Source organism: Plectrocnemia conspersa, unplaced genomic scaffold (assembly GCF_051122295.1).
Source record: "Plectrocnemia conspersa isolate PC_06_02 unplaced genomic scaffold, ASM5112229v1 ptg000010l, whole genome shotgun sequence".
Taxonomy (NCBI): Eukaryota; Metazoa; Arthropoda; class Insecta; order Trichoptera; family Polycentropodidae; genus Plectrocnemia; species Plectrocnemia conspersa.
This window is the reverse complement of record NW_028277174.1, coordinates 20,082,891-20,107,402: the sequence shown is the minus strand read 5'-3', so window position 1 is coordinate 20,107,402 and position 24,512 is coordinate 20,082,891. Positions and strand designations below refer to the sequence as shown.

Sequence of the window (24,512 nt, the reverse complement as noted above, 5' to 3'; positions counted from 1 at the left end):
TTAATTATTCTAGAGCAGAAATATTTATTTTTGAGTCTAGTTCTTACTGAAGATGAGAAGTGGATCCTTTACACGAGACGTAAAAGGACGCTAATCAATCCACAATTCTAGCCCCGAGAACAGGATTACACTCAAATAATGTTATATATTTGGTGGAATTTGGTGAGGACACAAAGTGTGCTTATTAAATTCATTTAAAAACGACTCAGACCGTGAAAAAGACCTTCACTTATAAATTAAAGAAGGATTATTTTACACCAAGCTAGCGCTCGCCCTCGTGAAGACGATAGAAAAACACAATGGATTTTCTTTATAAATCCTTTCTCACCCACCGTATTCTTAATATTTTTAAATCTCTGCATCAGTTTTTAGACGAAAAGAGATATTTCACAAAAACCGATATAAATAACGATATTAAATAATTTATCGTCTGCAAAAATACAATATTTTCAAATCAAATATACAAAAATTGATAAACATATGTAGAAAAAGATGGAGAATATATAATTTAGTAAAAGTATTACACGTTTTAATTTTATAGAATTATAGAATATGTATTTTTTGCGAAAATAAAAAAGCATCTTTTATTGGTTGAAGTTTATTTGTATTATAAAAAAAATGCGTGACTTCGTCATGGTTTGCAAGATTTGATGTGACTTCTGATCTCACTTTATGAACTTATATATTGGTATCTCGACAAAAAATGTGACTTAATTATTAAAGTCAAGGTGTATCGATAAAGTCGTTCTTTACGTCATAGATAAAAGTTGATGTGATATGAATTAAAAAATCATAAATGGGCAATAAATTATTTATTTTAGAAATATCTTATAAAATATCTAGCTCACACCAAAACTGTTGGTGCGAGCTATAAATGATCAATAACTATCAATGAATCTATTTAATTGTATGTAGGACGCGAAAGTATTCAGAGCGACAAACAAAACGGGAATAACGACAGAACCGATGGAGAACGCGCTTGGCTTGTTGTGTTGATATCTGACGTGTTGATATGTTGCGAGCCCAACCAAACAAGTTGGTCCTAAAACACATTGATAACGATAATGATAATGAACTGCCGACATGCGAATGACAGATCGATCAGTTGTACCAATATACAGCGTTACAGCAATAACATCACTACGATAACACTATTGTCAACAGCTCTGACCGTCTGTCAAAATAATTCTTACCATTTAATATAAATTCTGACCAGTACAGTTCAAATTCTAAATATTTAATATAAATTCCGATCTATTATTATAATTTATGACCATTTAATGTTTATTCTGGCTGCTTATATTCTAACCTCTTAATATAAATTCTGACCCGAAAAATATTTAGTAGCCGTATTTTTTTAGCCGAATTCCAGTGAATTATATAAAATATTTTTATAGCCATATGGTATTACTAATGCGCCATGTTTGTTTTTCAACCTAGTATAAAGGGTAGCATTTACTTAATATAAACAAATCAGATTAAACTAAATTTGATGTCGGTTATTATTTAATTTACATATAATACCTGTATATCAATTATATATAATGCCTGTATAGCAAAGCCATATGCGACGTCTGTTTGTAGTTCTTATTCGAATATTTTACACTGATAGATGAGTTGGCTTAGTTTATATTGCGCACTTGACCTAATGAAAGTTCTTAAACTATAATTAGTTTTAGACTTTTCATTTGACAAGTTGGATTTGGTTAATTCGTGTAGGTTAGATTTGGGTTTGAACAGCAAATGGACGTTTCGCAATTATCAAATTGAGTTTCATTTCATGCAGCATATAATTTCATAAGCGCCTATCAGTTAAATTATATTTTTGCTAGTAGAAATATATACATATCTACTAGTGAAAATAAAATTTCACTGAAAAATACACATTCACGGTAACATCGCATATAAATAAATAATGGTAAGTATATAAAAGTACATATTACTTCGTATGAAAAAGTTAAAATCATATAAAATTACTAAATTATATTTTCACTGGTAAAAATGTATCTACGGGTGAAAATATATTCCGATATAATTTCACTGAAATATTTTCGGGATAGATCGAGAATCTATTTTTAAGATTTTCTTTGAGGAACAAACCTAGAATTTCATTTTAGCTTTTTTTAGGAAAAGGACAAAAGTTGACCAGTCAGTTTTTTTTTAATATTGTGATTCCATAAGATTCATAGTTTTTCATTAAATGACATGCATTTTTCTCGCTAAATAAGGGGTACAAATTGCGACTAGTAGTAAGCTTATATGTCGAAAATTAAAAGAAAGCGTAAGGATCATACCCTGTTAACGAATAACTATTGGGTCACCTTTTTTCTACATTGTTGGAAAATATAGATATAAGTATATGTATATATATCGATATTTTTAATCAACAGTAAATATAAGGCTTGATAAATAAATCGATTAAGATTTTATAATTGGTTCAATAGCCACACACACACAGGTGAGTCGTTCTCAGATACGTAGATACGCACTCAACACCATGGTAACCAGATATCAGTTGTAAAGGTGTGGCCAGGTACCAACGCGTTATTACCACTTTTGTTTACATCTGCAGTCACTCATCAACTGGCGTACGTGCGCTCGTCTATTCCTTAGAGTTTCTTTCGAAAATGTGATTAGGTGACAGTTTAAAGGTATATTGCAAAAGAATATCTCGAAAGAGTGTTGTAAAAGTTGTGCTGAGTACTAAAACGAAAGCGGTTTGGGGCAAAGCCCGCCATTTGCAACCTGTGAAAGGCATTTTGCAGACGGGGAGAGACGCAACATAAAACCTAAGGTAACGATAAATTAAAAGTGACACAATTACGATTAGTTTATCTTACAGATGTGTTGTAATTAGTTTCGAAACGATGTGGTAATATTGTATCTTGTTGGAATTGTATTAGAATATGCGCGAGATTTTTTTCGTTCTGTTTTGTTGTTCTGTTACGCTTCGATGCCATGTAACGAATAAAAAAACGCACATTGCAAGTATTTTTTGATAGAATTACTTATATTAATTTTTAATAATACTGGTATGTAAATAAACATATTTTAAAAGTGTTGATGCGATTTTCTTTATTTTAAAGCAATCGCTAAAAAATTCTTGCAATTACCATAAGATTATTCTTAATTAATAAATAAATATATTTAATAAAACAGTTTACTGGTGTTACTAACATGACAAATTAATTCAGCTAGCTAGGATCAAATAAGCTGACCTCTTGCATCTTGATAAACATCCTGTCTAAATTATGCATTTTAAATAATAAGCTACAGAGAATATTTTTTTCGTTTATTTATTATATGTAATTGATAATATTTAAAACACTAAAAAACAAATTAACGATAAAAATATGAGTGATAGACGAATTTTACAAGATTATTATTATGCTATTGCCTTCAATGCCCATCAATTTTAAACTTCAAAGTTTACTTGAAAATATTTCAAAAACTAATAGTGTTACAACAATAAAGTTACTATTTTATTAGTACATATTTATGTATGTATCTTCAGTCTGGTTGTTTTAAGAATGATGTACCGAAACGCTACTCCCCTAGTGATCAATGAGATTTCTGTTTATGTGAACCTGAAGACGAAAAATTTGCTGTCGATAACTATTAAATAAGGCTCATTTTTTTCAACAAAACGTGTTCTGTTGGTGAAAAAAGTACTGGAACTACATTAAGGCGTTTTCCGGTCCCACTACGCTACTGTATATGCCTATATTATGTTGTCATTGGTTAACCATAATAAACAAAGTTTAAATAATAAATCAATACAGTCATATACCCTACATACGTAGGTGCATTGTTTCTATTATACGACCAAAAACGTATTGACTTTTGAAAGCGAACAGTTTGTAATATAGTACATATTGTTTTATCAACAGAAAGCTTCATAACTGTACAAAAACATATACACGTGATAACTGTACGGACGTCATTTCAGATTTTTCCAAGGGAGGGGCAAAAGTTGTTCAGCCATTAAATATGCATTTTTCTCGCTAAATAGGTGGAGCAAATGCTCCCACCTGCCTCTTACCCCAAGTGACGTCCCTTCTTATACATATATTAGTTGCGACTAGTAGTAAGCTTATATGTCGAAAATTAAAAGATAGCGTAGGGATCATACCCTGTGGTCCATGTTTAGAATCCACTTCAAAAGCAATAAAATCGTGCCATCGCCACCGCAGTAGACACGTTCGGTTATCAAACTTTCATATTAATACTTTTTATAGCAATATTACGTACAATGAGTAAGAAATAATTAGTTAGTTTTACAACCTTCATTCGGTTAGGTTTGTGTTTGAACAACAAATGGACATTTTAGAGCAGTATATAATTTCACTAGCGAGTTAAATTATATTTTTGCTAGTAGAAATATACATAATTCTGTAAATTTATATATTACTACACATGGAAAAGTTGAAATTATGTCATTTTACTAGCAGCTGCTATATAAATTATATTTTCCTTGATAAAACTATATATCTACCAGTGAAAATCTATCATATCGAAATGATTTTACTGAATTGAAAATATTTTCGGGATAGATTTGAGGGATAATTTTTTCTTTGAGGACATTTCTGATTTAGAATTAGAGACGTCATTTCAGATTTTTGAATATATTTACTTCATTAAGATTTATAGTATATAATTAAATTACATGCATTTTTCTTGCTAAATTCAAGAAGGGCAAATGCCCCTAACTACTCCCCCCCCCCCCCCAATGACGTCCCTGAATAACTGAGAACAGGTCTGAATTAAAACAATCAAAAATATAACAATAGTGAAAGGGGTGATAAGATAATAATCTCGACAACCGTACCTCAAGAACAACAAACTGCCCTGTATAGTTCTACAAAACGGTACAACCCCTCAGGGTGACCAGCCAGTCGCAGGGCAGAAATTTAAGGGCACGTAATGGTGACCCGTTGAACGAATTTTTATATTTAAAAATAAATAAACTAACAACTGAAATAATAATATTTCATCAAAATGGTTTTAAACTTTGCTAAATTTGTTTACCAAATATATTTTTTATAGTTATACTATAGAATAATTTAATTTTATAATGATAGAATAAATCTATCTGATATAATGTATACTTTATTTTGTACATAGATACTATATGTAGAAAAATTCCGGTTAATTTATACTATTTGTTTAATTTTCCTTGGTGTTTCAATAGTTTTAATTTAATTAGTGAATCACTAACTAAAGGTATACCATACAGATGGGATTTTTACCAATAGCAAAAATAAACGATACAAGAAAGTGTTAAGAAGGGAGACCAATAAATATGCTACAAATGGCTGAAAGTTTTCTGGGAAATACGCAATGGAGATAGCAATACAACTTATAATAACAAATTTAACAACATTACATTAAAAAAAGAGACTTAAAAATATGAGATATATATATGTATATTGTGTGGAAAAAATTAACGCATACATTTACGTCTAGCCAAATATATATATACTATTGTCTACTTTAATAGTATATATTATATGTATACTACATCGCCATAATAAAGCAGAATAAGAAAATATAATAAAAAGATTAACATATATTGTTATAAATTTTCAGTAGTACAAAAATGAATCAGTACAAAGTTGAACGTCGGTTATGCCTCATATACAGCATAATAGTCGCCTTGGCTACCATCACATCGATTTGCTGCGCTGTTGCCTGGAATCATTGGAAGCTGGTAATAGATTTATGCCCCTTAAACTGTGGCTGTATATTATACGGCAGGATGGCATCGTACTTTGAAGGTGGAAGCATCGGACCATGCATCTGGGCCGTATTTGGCCCATTACCTGTAATCGGAGTAGCACTAGTTATGGGTGGCTATCATTTCCTAAGAGTTTGCATTAACAACATAGGTAAATATGAAAACGGCGAAATGACAACTGTTGAGCAAAGGTATACTATATAAAATATTATCAATAAATAACCACTTTTTATATTTAAAAACATTTTTTCAGAGAAGGTGACGTGGTAATGGTTGCTACACGAACGAAAGCCAGAAATACAGACTCCGTAGTATATTGCTGGACAATTGCCGCTGTCTTCTGTGCAATATTTTCATTGTACTGCCTGATTCACGCTGCAATTTTAACAGACGGCTTCTATAAAACTTGTAATCAATATAGAGGAGAATTAATTAAGGTATTATTTCATATCTTTAAAAATTTCATTGTACATTATCATAAATTAATTATCATTACAGTCAATACGTGCTTCTGGAAATCAAGTTTCTGTTATACATTCCCGCCTTGGATGTAGCGCTGTATTTGATTTTATGGATTATCTTCAACCGGATGTGTTGGATCGTCGTCGGGGTGAAATAATCAATACCGGTCTATCTTTGCAAATAGCAATCGCTTGCTCTTGGTTCACCGTCATTTTATGGATTAGTGCTACAATTATCAATTCTCTGCGTGCGTATAAAGACCGCCATGTTTTAACATGTTGTGGAAAGTAAATTAGAAAATTAATAGTGGAGAGAAACAAAGTACAAAGGTAATTGTAAGTTTAAGCAATAGTTAGTATATATCTACAATATATTGAATTTTATACAAAGCGCTTGAAGCAACGCTTCTGCTATTGAGTCATTTTTATAAGAATAAGTTTTTTGTTCTTAAAAAGTTATATTTTATTTTTGACAAATTTTGTATTAAATTTTATAATAAATCATTATTATTGTAACATAAAATCTTGTTTTATTTTTATGGGTTATAAATCAAACTTAAATTGTATATGTTTATATTTATATATTTAATACATAAGTGATTTTTATTACATTAGTTTGTCCAAAAGCTCTAGCAGTTTTTTGTTTGTACTTCATTTATCGCAATTTGTTTATATCATTATGTAATCTTTTTTTTTCGTTGTTTTCGATTATAATTAGTAAAGTTTTATTCCAAAATTAATGGAGGTGGATGTTGATATAATAATCTATCTCCAACATTTCTTTCTGTACTGGCTATCGACATAAGAACAGCTCAGAAAAAATTTAGATGTTCAGTGAATTTTAGTGAAGAGCATTTAGCTCTTCTCCAAGAGTCTATCAGACAACTGTCAAACAATTGATAATGGTACTTAATCATCAGAATTCAATGCATTTCCTCAGCATTACCCATTTCTTTCTTTAATCGCCACAGGGATAATAAATGTGTAAAAATGGTAAATAAAAATCAACAAGCAAATCCATACAATAAAAGCTGAGCTCTATTGCCAAAAACATTGACGGCTAGCAGAAGTTCGTCAGAGACAATCATGTCCTCAATAAGAGAGTATCCTAAAGCACAACAATGCTAACCTGCACGTCGCTAATCTCGTAAGAACGGTAATATATGAGCTAAGTTGGGATGTGCTTTTGCATCTCGAGTATGCTTGACATTGCTTATTAACTTTTTCCGCTTATGAACTTAATGGAATTACATTTAATGGTGATGATGAAATGCTAAACTGGCTAGAAGACCGGTTTGTGTCAAAAGTACAATCAAAACACTGACGGAATATTATTGAATATAGATTACATAATAATTTATTGGTATATATGTTATATCAATAAAAAATTTAAACCACAAACTTAATGGACAACCAAATATATACATTTATATTCTTAATACATTATCAACATTATAATCAATCAAAAACCATTAATTAATTACATTAAGTGTATACATATGTATATAAAATTAATTTTAATATACATGTAACATATGTTGTTTGATTTACTTCCACCATTTATTTTAATACTATTGCACATTTTTTATTACACAATATTAGATGCCAAAAGTAGATAAAATTAAAATCACATTATGTTTTTTTCTAATAATAGAAAATCTACACATTCATAGCAAAAAAGTCTATTTTCAATAGTCATTTAAAAATCACACATTTATTTTATAAACATTTAGTTAACATTATTGAACACAACTAAACTGTAAATGGTAATATTTTATATGTATTAACATTCAGTTTTATGAATAAAAAATCTAATTTTTGGTGAGACATTTTCAGTTTATTCAAAAAACTTATTATAGACCCTGAATAAAATGCATTGTATGCATATAAATGCTATTGTCAAAGTAATAAAACAGTGATGTTAAAGCATCATTTATGATAAAATTATTTATTAAGGCAAGGATTATTGGAAAACGTAATAAATAATAAAATATTTCAATAAATATAGATAACAATAATTTAAAAAAGGAATGGCAAAAAATTCAACTATCATATATACAAACATAAATACCAATTTGACCCTCTGATAATATAATAAAACAAAACAAATTACAGTGCGCTTGATAAAAAAAATGCATTTTAAATCAACATTTGTACAAGTTTACTATAAATATATAAAATAATGATAATTCTCAATTTAATCCATTGAAGATGGTTTATAAATTGAAAATTATTTATTTGTATTACATAATAGGGCTAATACCATTTAAAATAATGATAAATAACATAATTTATTGTATATTTATTATTTACATGAATAACATATATGTATGTATAATATAATAAATTTGAACAAAATGACAATAAAATAAGACTACATAACATATTTTTTACCATTACAAATAAAGATGACTGACAATTAAAGCAATTATAGCACTAGTTCAGGTACTAAACCTTAATAAAAAATTTAATCAATTCAACACTTAAAATGATGACTTTTTTTATTTCTTTGAGATACACAATTGTATTTTTGACTACAATAAAAAAAAATTAAATTCAACTAATAAAGAACGTTGTGTAAGAGTTGATAAGCAGCCGTAATTATTCCCCAACTGATAAACGCTCTCGTACAGTTCATCGAAGCACCATGGTAAAAGTTTCTTAATTTACAGTCTCTATCACGGTAGACCATCTTGAAGGATTGAAACATATTTTGATACGGTCCTCCGAGATGAGTTTGTATTGTGAACTTCAAAACGTTTAAAGGATAAAATAACGTACTCAAAAATGCCCCGATCGAAGCTCCCATTATAAATTCTTGGACTGCTTGATATACGACATTTTCCTGCTTAGGTAGACGAACGTGCAGTTCGTCCCTCATGATGAAGTACAAAGCGTTCGAAGGACCGTTTCTTAATAAAATCGGTACAAGTCCTCTATAAAACTCTTTCAAACCGTATTGACGAGCTATGTGCATAGTTATGTGCTTAGTGTTTTTGAATTTTTTGTTATAAGACGGATCGACGAGTAAAGCTTGTATTCGTTCAAACGGCATCAAGACCGCTTCAATGTTACCTGCGACTATAGACGCTATAGTTTTGGCAAGGTAAGGATTCATCTCGGTTTTCATTAAAGGCTTTCTACACTCTTCGTAAACGCCGAACATCAAAGACATAGATATTGTCTTTTGACAAAGGGGCGGCAGCATACCTCTATAAAGACACATTAATCCTTCGTTTTTTATTTCTTGAAAAGCCGAAGTGGTTCGAACTCCTAAAATCATCTGTAATGTATAAGAACAAAATGATACACAAACATATTTATTTAGTTGAATTTAAATAGTAGATATTTACCTGTCTGAATATAACTTTATTCATTGGATAACTGAGTGTTATATTAAAAAAAGCTGCACCCCATCCGCAAGCGAACTCCTTCCAGTCAACGTTGTTCACTACATTCTTCGACATTTTTATAGATATTTATGAACTTGATTTAAATTGTGCATCTTATACAAATGTCATCAGTTATAGGTTATGTAAGCACTGGACTGTGAATGTACTTATGATTCGATTGAAAAATTGTTATTATTACGTAAGAGCTACATTTAAATTACATATTTAAACGTCAAACACATGATCTTCCGCTAAGAAGAATCATATGACATTCAATGTATATAAAGTTTTTTTTAAATGAACATAAAAGTGAAATTCTTGTCCATTGTAGTTTTTTGTAAAACCGTTGTAAAAATTTAATTTTGTTTTTAAAATATATTTGAATGATAAAGCTAATTTATTTTTGTAAAAATCATGTATAATTAACTTTTAATAACAAATATATTTATTTAAATGAGAGTTGTTAAAATAAAAAAAAACACTACATATAAAAAACATTTTTTTTATATTAATTACTGTGTTGCGCATAATTATTTTTATAATTTTTTCATTTAATTAGTAACAATAAAAATCATACTAAAAGTTAATATCTAAAATTTGTACTGTTTAGCATAAATTTAACAACTTATATTATTTATTGATTTTTCACGACATGCATTTTAACTCTAATATATATATTTCGAATTTTTATGCTGTAAAATACCCTCTAGCGGTTAATACGAAAATTTATATTTTTTAATATAATTAAAAAATTATTATTTTTTTATAAATGAACAACTATTGTACGTAGTTGAATTCAAAAATATATTATTTGGTAAACCTACGTAAATATTAATAAAAAATACAGCTGTTAAAAGTCTATATTATTTATTCCCACAGCAAGAAAAGCATTGCGAAAAATCTAAAACGTTAAAAAAAATATATAAAATATTTTTAAAACATACAAAAAAGAATGGCAGCGGTGGGATTCGAACCCACGCCTCCGAAGAGACTGGTGCCTTAAACCAGCGCCTTAGACCGCTCGGCCACGCTACCGTGCCGTTGGCTTTCTAAATTTATGATTATCCAATAGGAATTGTTGCTTTTACATTTTTTTAAATAGATTATCGTGTTTCTTCCAGGGCTACAAAATCAATACATACAATTTGGACTACTCTACTTATAACTTTAATAAATTATTATTTTTTAAAAAGGTAAATTTACACAACTATTGGATATTTCTATATTCCATATCTCACAAGTTCAGGGCTGCCAGATTTTTCATATTTTTTGACAAGATGAAAAAAAATAAGTTATAGAGCTGAAAATAAAAATGTTGCTGACGTTTTTTAATAAACAGTGTGGCCAACTACGGGTTGTCATGGCAGTTGAACGTTAGGAATTTTTAAACATATGAAAAACTTACAATTTCTCTAGCCAAATAGCTATATAGGAATACTATATACAATAATTTAAACAATAAATCTATACATTATATGTATATATATTTCAGACAGTAACTTGAAATTAATATTAGATCAGTCAGAATGGTGTAAAATGTAAATGGTTAATGTGTATAATTTCAATCAAGCTAAAAATTTAGAATATCGATGGTCTGGTGAATATGTGTAAACTTTATAATTGGCAACTTCATAGGAAGAACAATATGTATCAAAATAGTGGTAACAAAGTAATATTTTCAACTAATTTTTGTTCAAAAATATAATTAGCGAAATCGAATCTGCTAATTTTCGGAAAGATAATACTAACGAGTAGCTTATCGAATAAAGTGCTGCAACATAATTTATCACATGGTGTGTAACATTTAATGTTTTACTATTGAATTACTTTTTTCTTTGAAAAAAATACAATGAACACTTACTTATTTATTACAATAAGTTGCTAGCTTTTAGCATAAATTGTTTAAAAAACCACTATTACTGAGACATTTTAAAAAAATATCTGTTTGTTTCGAGATAACAAAACTGTCTTTTATTTTAAAAACTTTTTAAATACAGCTATATTTTAGGTAGAAAACTGGTTAAAATTGTACTCTTAAAAGTTAATTACAGTCTTTTGAAGCCATATATTACTAAATTGTTTCTTCAGGCTATTACAATTTTTTTGAAACAATAAAATATATTTTAAATTTCATTTTAAGATATACTTCAATTATTTATCTTGAATGTGATACAATACCCTTTCAACGGTTATCTCTCTTTATAATATGCAGAAAATACTCAAAAATACTCTTGCCATTTTATGTTGAAAATTAAATCAGTACAAATATTTTGAAATGTCTCTCAACGGCTTCCCTTTTTATACCGCTGCATAAGAAGAGTTAGGTCCTGTCCAGATGTGAAAAAATATGCATGCTTTTCAGAAGCTTGTGATAGAGGTCAGAAGTATTTGAATGGCAAAAAAAGTGTTCACAATTCTCCCAACTACCTTATTACTCGACTTAATCTAAAAACTACATTAATAATCAGATAAGAAGAAACCGCTCCGTGGGAATTGACAAATTACAAAAATGTATGGGGGTTTACCACAGAGCTACGCCATAAAATTTGCTTGTCGACGTACTTTCAATAATCCAAGGAAGTTTTATATCTGTGTCTTCTTTGTAACAGGAAAAATGTTAAGTAGCAACAGCTGTTATCGATAATTTTTTTACGATTTGGGTATGAATGTGGAAGCCCGAAATTCCATCGTAAACAAAATTCGACGCTCTGTAATCAATCGAAATTGATCGGCCCGTATTGCTCTTACGTTATTCGCGTTATAAAAAATCATCACCCTATTGTACTCTTCAACAAACATCCAGTTATCTGTTCATTGGTAATATAAAAATATCTACGAACATATATTGTATTATTATAGTCACATATTATATGTTGCACATATATTTTTATTTATCAAAATTTCTCGAGAATTTTCAAGAAAATCGAGAAGTGAAAATGAGACCGTACTCAGACAATGGAATTCCAGCGAAGCAATTTTAATGAATGAATTTTCATATAGGAATGACTCACAGTCTACTTAAAATGTCAGACTAAAAATCGCTTCCAACCACAAAACATATAAACTGACTTGTGCTGCCGACTCCACAGCCCTGTTTTATTCCATAGAAATAATACTACTTACTCGATTTAATTAGAATTTAGATATCCAACGATAAAATAATATTATTTATTGCTTCAATAATAATCGGGAATGAATTTTATTACCTTTTTATTACACTAGGCGTGTGGTGCGTTTTATCGTTGTCGGAATTTTTTGTAACTTTTATGATAATGTTATCGATGATTAATTATAGGGAAATTTTGCTTATATTTTTAATGTTAAATTATTGATGTTCGTTTTTTGAACTATTTAAATCCCATTTACTTTGTTTATGGTCGAAAATAAATTAAAACAAAATGGCGCGCGTTTCAAATGCGAGCTGTTTACTTTTGATTTTATTACGTCGTTTGCTAGAGCGGGTCAAGGTCACACCATAAGCGAAGGAGGTTTAGGTGGTCGGCGGTTGGCAGCTGGCGCTGCTCCGAGTCGCGTTCGAACCTCTCCAGGTCTGACGTCACGTCGACGTATAAATAAGCGCGAGGTGAGCCGGCGCCCGCTGACCGTCGTCGACTCTCGGCCAGCATGGTGCGCTTCGTTCGACCCGCTCGTTATTTCGATCGATAATAAACCTAAAAGGCTGCCTTTGTTTACAGTCGGAGTCCGAAGATATGGTGTCGCCAAGCAAGCCCTTAGCCGAGAAGGCCCCTGTGACGAAGGCCACCGGTGATTCCAACATGTTGTCCGTCGCTTGCGCTATAGCCAAAAAGGTAAACAGGGTCGTATATCGCATAACTGCTGCGCTAATAAGGCGTCGTATGTCTTGATTATCGCCGAGGCGCTAAACAACTATGTAATGCAAATGGAATATCATTTTTCTGACTCATATCGATGGAGTAATAGTCTAAAATAGCATACGACGCAATCGTATGAATGGCCGCAATCGAAAACATGGCCGCTCTTTTTATTTATGGTTGCCATTATAAAAAATGGATATGACGTCATAAACAATTAATTTTATTTTTTACTAAAAATTTAAATTCAATATTCAGTTGAAAAAATTGGTTGGTTACACAAATATCAAAATTTAGATAGCAACACTACCTATCTAGTGTAATTTATCATGGAGAGTTCCAAGCCTTCCAAAATTCTTGGAATTTGTTTTCACACAATTTTATCTAACTGGGTGGTTATATAATTACAATTCAAAATTGTCTGAAAATTTAATATAAAAATCATTTTCTTCGTTTAGAGACTCGATAAGAAATGGTATTAATTTAATGATGTTTTTTCAATATACTATTATAATATAAATAGGACCTATATGATTTAAATTTATACTTTTAAAGTTAAAGATGAAATGAATGATTATGCCAAATAAGAATTTTAATATATTCTTTGCTGAAAATCTACAGTTGTAACAGCATATGTATAACAATACACGGACTAATAATCAATATCAGACAATTGGAGGCGAAATAGAGACAATATAAATTGTAGATTTTTCCTCGAACTGGTATTTTAGTAGCAGTTAGCAGTAATTTTTCTTAGTGTGACCTGTATAACTATCTCAATAATATATTTTGTAGTAGTGTTTTTTTGTATTATTAACCTTTTGAAATGATCGACAGACAAGATAAGAATAAATGGAAATAGATAACCATTGAATTTTTTTTAATATTTTATTATCCAGTAGGTAAGTTCACACAATGTTACCAAACTCAATTTCATGCGAATTATGGTAAAACATGTTTTTATTTAATATGTAAATAAGAAATATTCATGATACTTTAGATTCTTGCGTTATACTTGACCTGACAAAATTATGTATATGTATAAATAATAAAAGAACTGGGCCAATCAAATTACTAGGTGATTTATTAACGAAACTGTCAAGGTCTCAATTAGAAAATTGCTTTTAATATGCTTAAATTACTATGTATCCACTTTATATTATGTGTGAAAAAGAATTTCATATTATATCGCTTGATTGATCGTAAAGTCTATTTATTCACATAAAGTTGTTTTAACTCTATGGTTGCTGAGAATTTTGGTATTACTGTTATCTAAATGTATTACATAATAAAAAATATGTTTGAAATCTCATTTATCCCTATAGCTACGTGCAGTCTATTATATGTATCCGATTCTTTTGAGCTTTTGTATTTTCTTGAGCTTTTGAGAATCTTGGAAATATTGTTTTCATTTACGATTTTTACAAACCCTGTAAAATACAGAAAATAATTTCAGACCTTCATCTGAAATATAGGAATCATCCAGTTTTAAAAAAAGAAAAAATATATTTAAATTTTAAAGAGCTTGTTTACTTGGGAGTGAAAATCTAAACATGTCATTAAATTTACTTTGATTGTATAATATAATATAATAAAATTAAATTTAAAATAACTAACCCTTTTAAGTTACTGACTGCTTATTATAATTGACTATGGAATCCAATCCATAGGCTAAATTGCACTTAGACTTTCCCGGAATCTCAGGACTGGTCCCGGAAATAGAAAAGATTTCTATAATTTATATTTTCATATATTTATAAAATAAGTCAAAAATGACAAATGCAATTAATCGTATGTAAAACTACATGCAGGTAGAGAATTTTTGGATATACAATGGAGTACTTTAAATTATTATAAATATAATAGTACCCCGCACGTGCTAAGTGCAGGTATATCGAACATTTAAAATTTGTTCAGAACATCTCGATCGTTCTTGAGAAAAAAAATTAAAATTATGTTTACTTATTCCGAGATTCATAGGTAAAGTAAATAGTCTGTTAAATTGTTATTAAAATTGAATATTTAAAATGTGTTGTGTATGTTAAAAGACTTTTGTTTCAAAATTAATTATCTTCAATTACTGTATACCTATGACGGATGATACACCGGTGGCCTTAAGTGATAATTGGATGCACTTTTGGGGGAAAATTACTTGTTCCCATTTATACTTTAAATTAATATGTTTTCAGGTATTTATGGTCGGAACAGTTTATTTAGTCGGTTACATGCACTGGTCGGTTGCATGGTTCATTGGACCTGTTGTACTCTCCGTTCTACGTGACCGATGGCGAAAGGAGAGCGATTTAAGAAGAACTATCGCCAAAGCTTCAGCAATGGCATCCGAAAAAGACATTGTATTGGCTCGTGTTGATGAACTTCCAGCTTGGGTATGTAAACCATTAAAATTCTAATTAAAATTGTAAATTACATTCATTAAATTTATTTCAGGTATTTTTTCCAGACGTCGAAAGAGCTGAATGGTTAAATAAGGTAATTATTATGGTTAATAAATTATTTTTATTACGATTATACTTAAATATAATTTTACTCTTTAGATCATATATCAAGTATGGCCGAACGTTAATCATTATGCAAGAGACATAATCAAAAATTCGATTGAACCAAACGTACAAGCTAGTCTTGTAAATTACAAACTGAACGGTTTCAAATTTGAACGCATGATTCTCGGAAGCATTGTAAGCTAAATTGTAATTTAAGTTGCATGTTATACGAGTTGCATATAATGAATAATCATTTTTATAGCCACCTCGTGTTGGCGGTGTTAAAGTATACGATAAGAATCTCTCTCGCGATGAAATCATCATGGACATAGATCTTTTGTAAGTTGACATTATTACTGTGAATATTGTTTCCGTAATTGTATGCAGGTAATTACATATTGTTCTAATTTCAGTTATGCTGGCGATTGTGATATTACATTTACTTTAAGCGGTGTAAAGGGAGGAATAAAAGATTTTCAAGTGAGTATTTTTTTGTATAATATATTAGATTATGCATAAGTAGTTCCAAATAATTTCAGTCAAGAATAAAACATTTGCCCATATTTTAATTAATTTTTAAAATACATTTTAGAAACAGAAATTCTGTTCTTAAGCTATTTTGCTAACAAAGACGTGGCTTAATAAGTCACTATTTTTTATTATTATAATGGTGGTGGGTGTAAGTCTAACCATAGCAATATGAATTTTAGCCTTCAATACTACACATAAATTGTCAAGGAACAGATTTAAGGGGCGGATTCCTCGACGTCTCCTTACGAAATTCGGTCATCATAGGGTGCCACTAAATAATTTTATACTCTATAAAACAAAATAAATCATTTTAATTTATAAAACACAGTATCTTTATTTATAAAATATTGATTTATTGTAAGTAATGCATATTATTATTAAATGTTTTATAGATTCACGGCATGCTCCGCGTTGTCATGAAACCATTGATTAAAACCATTCCAATGGTTGGCGGTCTGCAAGTGTTTTTCCTCAACAATCCAACCATAGATTTTAATCTAGTTGGAGTAGCTGATATATTGGATATGCCAGGATTTAGGTAAATATATCTATAATTTTATCATAGTTATTTTAATGCATTTTATTGCAACTCAAAACATATATAGTGACTTATTGCGGCGCTGTATTGTGGAGCAAATAGCTGCAATGATGGTTCTACCGAATAAATTACCGATTAAACTGAGTGATGAAGTGCCGTCCTCTGAACTTAAATTGCCCGAGCCTGAAGTAAATAATATGTTTTTATATTGTATGTATGAAACATGATTTTAAACTTAACAATGTATTATTTTTTATTAGGGTGTATTGAGAATCCACGTTGTAGAGGCTAAGCATCTTATGAAGAAGGATATTGGGATGTTAGGTATGTATTGAATATATATTAATAATTTTATAATTTATAAATAATGGTTTTATTTATAGGTAAAGGAAAATCTGACCCTTACACTATTATAACAGTCGGCGCTCAAACTTTCAGAACGCAAACAATCAATAATAACGTAAATCCAAAATGGGACTTTTGGTGCGAGGTTCGTATTATATTTCGATTGAATATTGTCATATTAGTACAATATAATATATTTCTATATATTATTTATGTTTGTATTCAAGAGTATATGATCTGACACACGTAGTAGCTTATTAGTCAATTTTTATTAACTTGATGATGGCAGTCATTTTCTATATTGAATAACGATGTTTTTATTTTATTTTTTATTTAGCATAGAAACACTTGGGGTTTGTTTACATGCAATACTGCCAAACAGTTTTCACATATTTTATACTAATATTAATGTTTTTATTATAATTTCATGATTGAGATTGTTTATTGCCACCACTTTAACCCTTTGCTTGCCGAATCTTTTGAAAATACTATTTTAATATCGATTCATCACATAATAGAAAAAATAAATTTTAACCCATTAAAATGTGTCCAATTCTTCCAGCAAAACAAAAAGGTTAAATCAAGCAATAAACGATGTCAATTAATTGTACAATAATATGTGACTTATAATCGTACAGGTACAATTGTCATAATTTCATATATGAAAACAAGCATGGTTTGTAAAAGTTGATTTATCATGCAAACATGATTGTTTTGCGATGTTTGGTTTAAATATTTTAATCATTCAGGAAATGAGCAACATTTCTTTGGATGATTAAATTATATGCATGAGTTGATTTTAAAGAATGGCTTATTCGTAAAATATGCCATTGATTGCGTATTCTCGACACGGAGTTAACCCTACTGAATCCGTACGCAGAAAAAAGAGTGTATGTTGACTTTCTTTTAATTAGACATGTTAAAAAAACTGGATTTTATTATATAATCAGAGTCGCACAAAAGACGGATGTAAAAAAAAGACTAGAATCTTATATCCATTTTAATTTAGCACAATCGAGTATTTTGCTAAAATTTTCTCAAACAAAAATTTGCATATAAACTTGTGATTTTTAATAAAATTGAAAATATCTTGCCTTTAGGGATAAAATCTTGTAGCAAAAGATTGCTTATATTTTATAGTTTGCTATATTTAATATCTCCAATATAATATCAAAACAATGGATAAATTGATTCTTCATATAGAAAGTTTTTTAATTTTTACACCATTTTTCCGCATACGGGCTCCTTTATTATTGTTAACATATTATTTACAATTATTAATTGATGCTTTGCATCGTTTTAAGTTTAAATTATAATACTTTAAAATGTTGATTTTCGGTTTTATTTTTTTGTCAAATTATTTTCATGTCAATTTGGTTTGTTTTTGGTTTAACAATTAATTTTGTGGTGACGATTCGCAACCTCTCCCAACTCGACTGGATTAATAGGATGCGATACTATATTCCTCTGGTCAAAAGGCAGAGTTTCAAATTTATGATCTCGATGACATGAGTAAAACCGATGAGAGTCTTGGGAGGTAGGTTTCGGAAATTATTTTATTATTTATAACTAATCAGCAATTAAATACGCTATGAGGGTTAAATGTATACACACGAATATATTAATTAAGCGGCACATTTTAATATATAATTTAATACTATTGTGAATAATACTGTTATAATATAACCACAAAGCATGCTTAAATATGTTACTAACACATTAACCTTTCATCATATCAACAGTGAATGCTAACATCATCACTCGTCAATGTTTGCACATTTTATTAATGTGGTAATTTTACTTGAAATTTGATGAGACATAATGTCAAAAATATTTTTATTGTTTTATGTTTACCCGAATGTCTTTTATCTGGTTTATGATATAAAACAGATCAGAGACGTTAAAGTATTTATTTTATTTACTTACATAATACATACATGATACATTATGCAAATGATTCTCTTCAGTAATATATATAAATTCAGGTGAATAGCAGTAACCTTTTTCTTAGACATTTACCTGAATTTTCTTGTATTTAGGCTCAGATAAGTTCATGCAAGAGGCAGTGTATTGGTCTTGAATTGTGGGATTGGGATCCAGGCTTTCCCGGAGCCCAAAACGATGACTTTCTGGGCAGGTCTGTCCTTGTGTAATTTTAAGTATATTTTCACCGAAGCCCCACGTAATTTTATTTTTGCATTGAAATATTCAAATGATGATGTGATCCTAAAAAGTAGCGTTTCTATTTTTTTGTTGATAACTATACTAGTGGACATCTTGGAAATTAAAACTTCTTAGATGCTCCATAGTTTGAAATCAATGAAACTATAGAATGACCACTGAATTATTTTATATGATTAATAATAAGCTAATTATTTTATTCCTTAATTCTTCCATAATAAAAATAATACTTCACGGCACAAAATTCTACTACTAACATAAAAGGTTTTTATTGCGTCTTGAGCATGTTATAATAATAAACATTCTGGTCTATAAATTTTTGTATATTTTTTAATTTTATACTTCCAAATTTTACCTATATTTCGGCCAACAAAATTTTGTATGAATACGCACAACCAGCTATTATAATATTTTATACCTTAATCAAGGTGTTTCCTTTCTATTTTTCCTATTAATAACTGATAATAAAAAATATTCATAATATGTTTTGATTTTTAGATGTACTGTTGAAATTAGTACTGTAACAAAGAAAGGACAATTCGATACTGTAAGTATTGCGTTATTTATATACATATACATGTATATGCTGATTAAAAAGTATGTGACTAAGCACAAAAATACTAGTTATCTATTTAAATCAAAAGCAACACACTTTACCTACAAATTGCAAAAAATGCTACAATCACTACACCAGGTGTTATATTGCATAGAAGTGATTTTTTTGATAAAAAATATTAACTTTCCATTTACTGTGGTGTACATGCCATTTAATTATGAGAATATCTATAAATATGTCGAATAAAATGTTCATATTTTAGGTATTTCTCTGCAATACATATAAAAATTAAATTGGATTAATTATTTATTTTCGATAATAACAAAAATAAATATTCTGTCTATAAAATCAATTCTGAGGCCCAAAGAAATTATTGTAGACCGGATACTTTTTAATCAGACCTCTTATTTTATTTTATTTATAATCATAGTCTATTTGTTATAATTAATTTTAGTGGTTGACTTTGGAACAAGCTAAACATGGAATGATCCATTTGAGATTCATGTGGTACAAACTAAGCGTTGATTTAACTGATTTGCAACTCGTAAGCATCTTTTATTAATAAATTATTCAAATACGATTTTATTACTACTTATATATTTTTTCAGGCCATAAAAGAGACTCAATTGCTGTGCGTAAACGGAATGAGCACCGCCGTACTTATTATGTATATAGATTCATGCAAAAATTTACCAGTAAGTTTTTATATATAATATATATTATTTTATAGATTTTTTGTAATTGTTTATATAAATTTTAGAATGCACGTCCGCAATCAAAGCCCGATCCGTATATTACAATAAACGTCGGTAAAAGAACTGAGAATACGTCAGTCTGTATGCGTACCGGAGATCCTGTATTTGAAATTGGATACAGCTTCTTAGTTGGTAATCCAGAGAACGATACGATTCATTTTAAAATCATGGATCAAAAGACCGGAGGTCAAATTGGATCATTGGACTTTGATATTTCGGCATTGCTTGGCAAGAACGATTTGACTATTGTAAATCAACCGTTTTCACTGCACAAGTCTGGACCCGATTCTAAAATATTGATGTCGTTAAGCTTGAAGGTTAGTATATTTTTTATTATAGCTTTATAGATCTACTTTATTATAATATATATTTATGATTTAATAGATTGTGAAAAAAATGGATGTGGTTGATAGCGAAACTTTAGATAACGTCAGCGTAAAAGATCTTCCAATAAAAACTGAGGAAGTGCCAGCGACGCCTCCGTTCAATTCAAACGATAATGATAAATTATTTTCAGTCGGAGGAGAAATTGAAATTAAAGCAACTTCTGGAGGTAATATAATACAGATCCTATATTGTGTTTCTTATATGGGACTTAAAAGCAAAAACGTCTTAAAGTCCAAGAAATGTGTTCTGATCAAATATTTTTGTTTTTTCCACAAAAATATGTTTTGTCCTTAAATAATGTTTGTGTAAGAAAACCTACCTTTGATGAAATTTTTGTAAGAATATTCAGAATTTATTATTGAACTAATATTGTATTGTCTCTTCATTATTTACCCGTGCATTTAATCCGTTATTTAATAGTCACACACTAATTTTGAAAAACATGTCTTTTAAGATATTTTCGATTAAAGTATTAGAAACAATTTAACGCTAAATAAACATCTAACAAGAATATTTAAATTTTAACATTAATTAAGTTACGCGGTATTTTTTTTTGTAATGTGATGATGAATTATTTACATTAAATCATATTTTATTGAACATATTATTAACACTTCAAATTACAATATGCATGTTCTTCAAAGTATTGTTAGCTATTTCTAGTAATATGTGGTGTTATCAATGTAATAATTTTTTGTAAATGCTTTCATCTGCTATTGAACAGAATAGATGACAGAATGATTCAACTCTAGTTTTCTTCTCAAAAATCGAAATCAAATGTATGTCAAAGATCAAAAAACATAAATTTTTCATATGTCTAAATATCTCAAAACTACTTTCATGTGAGTTAACATATTCTTGTATTGGCGTATTCGACTAATATTATTTATTACAATCGCTAGTTGTTATATAAAAATAGTTTCTCAAATTTTAGGATAATTTTTATAAACCTTCACTTTCGGATTGATATGTAGTCGATAGATTTATGTACAGTAGCGTGCAAAAAAACGTATCACCTTCAAAATAATCAAATTCGATTTTTTTCAAAATGCAAATAATCATCGAAAATTGAATAAATAATTAAACATTATTTATTTTAATAATTACCACCACTAATAAACAAAGTAAACTCTTTCAGTCACTTCTTTTCTTTCAAGTTTTTGTTTGCTCGTAGAGTTGTATAATTTAATCGTCTTCTTAATTATATCTCAAGCGTATACTATCAGTTTGATTAATAACTGTACTAGAGTCAGTCTAAGATATTTTTTCACTTTCTTCCTTATGGTCTAGAAATATTTTAATGAAGTATTAATTTTATTATTTTTTGAATCCCATTTTTATTAAAATAATATTTATGACTATGTTCGCACAATAACGTTGCCGATGCCATTGACACCTATGAAGTTGAAGAGATGTAAAAAACAATAAGACAAATTTAATTTACTTTTATCGGAAAGCTTACTTCTCAATTTAAAATATTCTAGATTTTGTGTCGATTGGCCCATTTTATTATTGTTAAACGCATTTTTTCGGTCAATAACGTTTATTTGAGAGGTATATGATTGCATACAACTCTTCTCTAAGCTACATATAATGCCACAAAAGCTGACAGTCAATTGGTTAAGTAACCACTTAAAAACAATATGAACATGTCTTCAAATAAGTGATAAGAAGTTCCGTAAAATCCAATCAAGGATTACTGATTTCGAGAAGTGATGCGTTTTTTTTTTGCATGCTACTGTATATAAAAATGATTTGTATGTAAAATATGATAATCCCCACGAACACACGTGTTTTTGCTCTTATATCCTCATTGTGTGATATTGTACTAATTATGAACATCAAACATGAACAGAGCTAATTTCCAATGAGGGTCAAATAGTTGATGATACTAAACTTGAAGACGATGCGAATATGGAGTCGGGTATGTTTAGTTAATAATACTTATACATATATTTTATTTAAATAATTTTATACAATTATTCTGATTATTTTTAAATTTAAAATATATATTTTAGCCATCCTTCTTGACTCACAACCTGAACGAAACTCTCCGATGCTCATAAGACGCACACCGAGCACAACATCGTAAGTTCATTTAATGCCTGAATATTTTGCATAATTTTATACATTAATCACATCATTTGCAGATCTGCAGGAGCTGCAGGATTAGGCAGAATACAAGTAACGTTGAGGTATAATCCTCACAGGCAACGTTTAAACGTCATCATTCACAAGATTGCGTAAGTTTAATTATTTCATGTAAATTTTTATTTGAACTATTATTTATTTACAATATTATTGCAGAAATATACCATTAAAAGATCCGCTGAACATTCCGGATCCATATGTTAAGTTGCATCTACTACCAGGTCGTTCCAAGACGTCCAAGCGCAAGACTAATGTAATTTGGTTGTTATATTTAATATTTTAATAATGAGATTTTATGATTCAATTATTTTATAGGTTATGAAAGATAATTGCAATCCTGTTTATGACGAAAACTTCGAATATTTAATGTCTCAGGGTGAATGCAATTCGCAATCTTTGGAAATAACGGTTGCTTCCCAAAAAGGATTTTTCGCTGGAGGCAGTCCGGTGATTGGAGAGGTTCGTATGATTGTTTACAATGTAATAATATGTATGTTTCTAAATTATGTTTTTATTTAGGTTGTCGTAAATCTTAACGAATACAACTTAATCGAAGGTAAAACCCTTTGGTTGGATCTTTTGCAACCGACGATTGTGGGTTAAATAACGAAGATTATGTATTATGATGTGTGTGTTTTACCATGTTTATCAAGTTTAATATATTATATATGTTGGTTCAATAATTGAACTGTTAACTTTTGCATTCAATATCAGATTTTATATAAATGTTATATAAATACATCGTTAAATTGATTGTACTACCTCACATCTAATTGAATGTCTTTAAGCTTTTATCGCTGTTGCTTTATAATATAATACATATTTACATACATATGAGTTAATCTAATTTAGTGAGTCCTAATCAATGTTTTATGTTATTCATTGTAAACATTATTTTAACATGTATGAGTTAATTATTTATTAACTCGACTGCTTTACTACATATTATCTAGATTCAATATCATAAAATTCCATTTTTGTGGAATGTATTTGTCAAAATAAGATTGGGAATCACTGATAATAAACATATAACTAGTTGGTCATTTAAATTAGCTTATGTGATAAAATATTTTTTATTTACATTTTTTTATACTTTTTGTGTTATTTTTTTAATAAAATGCTTAATAAATAATTAAAATATTAT

At 29.1% G+C, this 24,512-nt stretch overlaps 3 protein-coding genes and 1 non-coding gene across 6 annotated transcripts; 2 read left to right on the top strand and 2 right to left on the bottom strand.

Annotated features, from left to right (window-relative positions):
- The first annotated feature begins 2,483 nt into the window (after positions 1 to 2,483).
- Positions 2,484 to 6,721, top strand: LOC148230913 (uncharacterized). The gene is made up of 4 exons (XM_088194888.1): positions 2,484 to 2,794; positions 5,590 to 5,928; positions 5,991 to 6,174; positions 6,236 to 6,721. The coding sequence occupies exons 2-4, from the start codon at positions 5,600 to 5,602 to the stop codon at positions 6,488 to 6,490; spliced, it is 768 nt and encodes a 255-aa protein (XP_088051014.1). The 5' UTR covers positions 2,484 to 2,794; positions 5,590 to 5,599; the 3' UTR covers positions 6,491 to 6,721.
- Positions 6,722 to 8,487: 1,766 nt separating this feature from the next.
- Positions 8,488 to 9,890, bottom strand: LOC148230912 (mitochondrial nicotinamide adenine dinucleotide transporter SLC25A51). Its single transcript, XM_088194887.1, has 2 exons — positions 9,552 to 9,890; positions 8,488 to 9,481 (listed from the first exon to the last, which is right to left on the bottom strand). The coding sequence occupies exons 1-2, from the start codon at positions 9,663 to 9,665 to the stop codon at positions 8,759 to 8,761; spliced, it is 837 nt and encodes a 278-aa protein (XP_088051013.1). The 5' UTR covers positions 9,666 to 9,890; the 3' UTR covers positions 8,488 to 8,758.
- Positions 9,891 to 10,543: 653 nt separating this feature from the next.
- On the bottom strand, positions 10,544 to 10,625 carry TRNAL-AAG (transfer RNA leucine (anticodon AAG)). The gene has a single exon. It is a non-coding gene; the product is annotated as a tRNA-Leu (tRNA).
- Positions 10,626 to 13,187: 2,562 nt separating this feature from the next.
- On the top strand, positions 13,188 to 24,506 carry Esyt2 (extended synaptotagmin-like protein 2). Of its 3 annotated transcripts, none has more exons than XM_088196213.1 (23): positions 13,188 to 13,217; positions 13,286 to 13,399; positions 15,613 to 15,810; positions 15,872 to 15,913; positions 15,979 to 16,119; positions 16,187 to 16,263; positions 16,338 to 16,404; positions 16,848 to 16,993; positions 17,061 to 17,181; positions 17,254 to 17,317; positions 17,377 to 17,483; positions 19,378 to 19,475; positions 20,018 to 20,066; positions 20,530 to 20,619; positions 20,684 to 20,770; positions 20,836 to 21,147; positions 21,215 to 21,383; positions 23,073 to 23,141; positions 23,236 to 23,305; positions 23,368 to 23,460; positions 23,525 to 23,621; positions 23,684 to 23,827; positions 23,888 to 24,506. In XM_088196213.1, the coding sequence occupies exons 1-23, from the start codon at positions 13,215 to 13,217 to the stop codon at positions 23,969 to 23,971; spliced, it is 2,442 nt and encodes an 813-aa protein (XP_088052339.1). In that variant the 5' UTR covers positions 13,188 to 13,214; the 3' UTR covers positions 23,972 to 24,506. The 3 variants fall into 3 exon arrangements, with proteins under 3 accessions (XP_088052339.1, XP_088052341.1, XP_088052342.1); XM_088196215.1 differs by lacking the exon at positions 19,378 to 19,475 and adding an exon at positions 18,787 to 18,875; XM_088196216.1 differs by lacking the exon at positions 23,073 to 23,141.
- The last annotated feature ends 6 nt before the right edge of the window (positions 24,507 to 24,512 follow it).

Bases quoted from the DNA above. Each gene is read 5' to 3' on its own strand.
- LOC148230912 (XM_088194887.1), bottom strand. From the start codon at position 9,665: ATGTCGAAGAATGTAGTGAACAACGTTGACTGGAAGGAGTTCGCTTGC. The intron at 9,482-9,551 runs GTAAATATCTAC...TATACATTACAG, and splicing joins ATAAAGTTATATTCAGACAG to ATGATTTTAGGAGTTCGAAC.
- Esyt2 (XM_088196213.1), top strand. The intron at 15,914-15,978 runs GTAATTATTATG...TTTACTCTTTAG, and splicing joins GAGCTGAATGGTTAAATAAG to ATCATATATCAAGTATGGCC. The intron at 20,067-20,529 runs GTAAGTATTGCG...AATTAATTTTAG, and splicing joins AGAAAGGACAATTCGATACT to TGGTTGACTTTGGAACAAGC.
- LOC148230913 (XM_088194888.1), top strand. From the start codon at position 5,600: ATGAATCAGTACAAAGTTGAACGTCGGTTATGCCTCATATACAGCATA. The intron at 5,929-5,990 runs GTATACTATATA...ACATTTTTTCAG, and splicing joins ATGACAACTGTTGAGCAAAG to AGAAGGTGACGTGGTAATGG. The intron at 6,175-6,235 runs GTATTATTTCAT...TTATCATTACAG, and splicing joins ATAGAGGAGAATTAATTAAG to TCAATACGTGCTTCTGGAAA.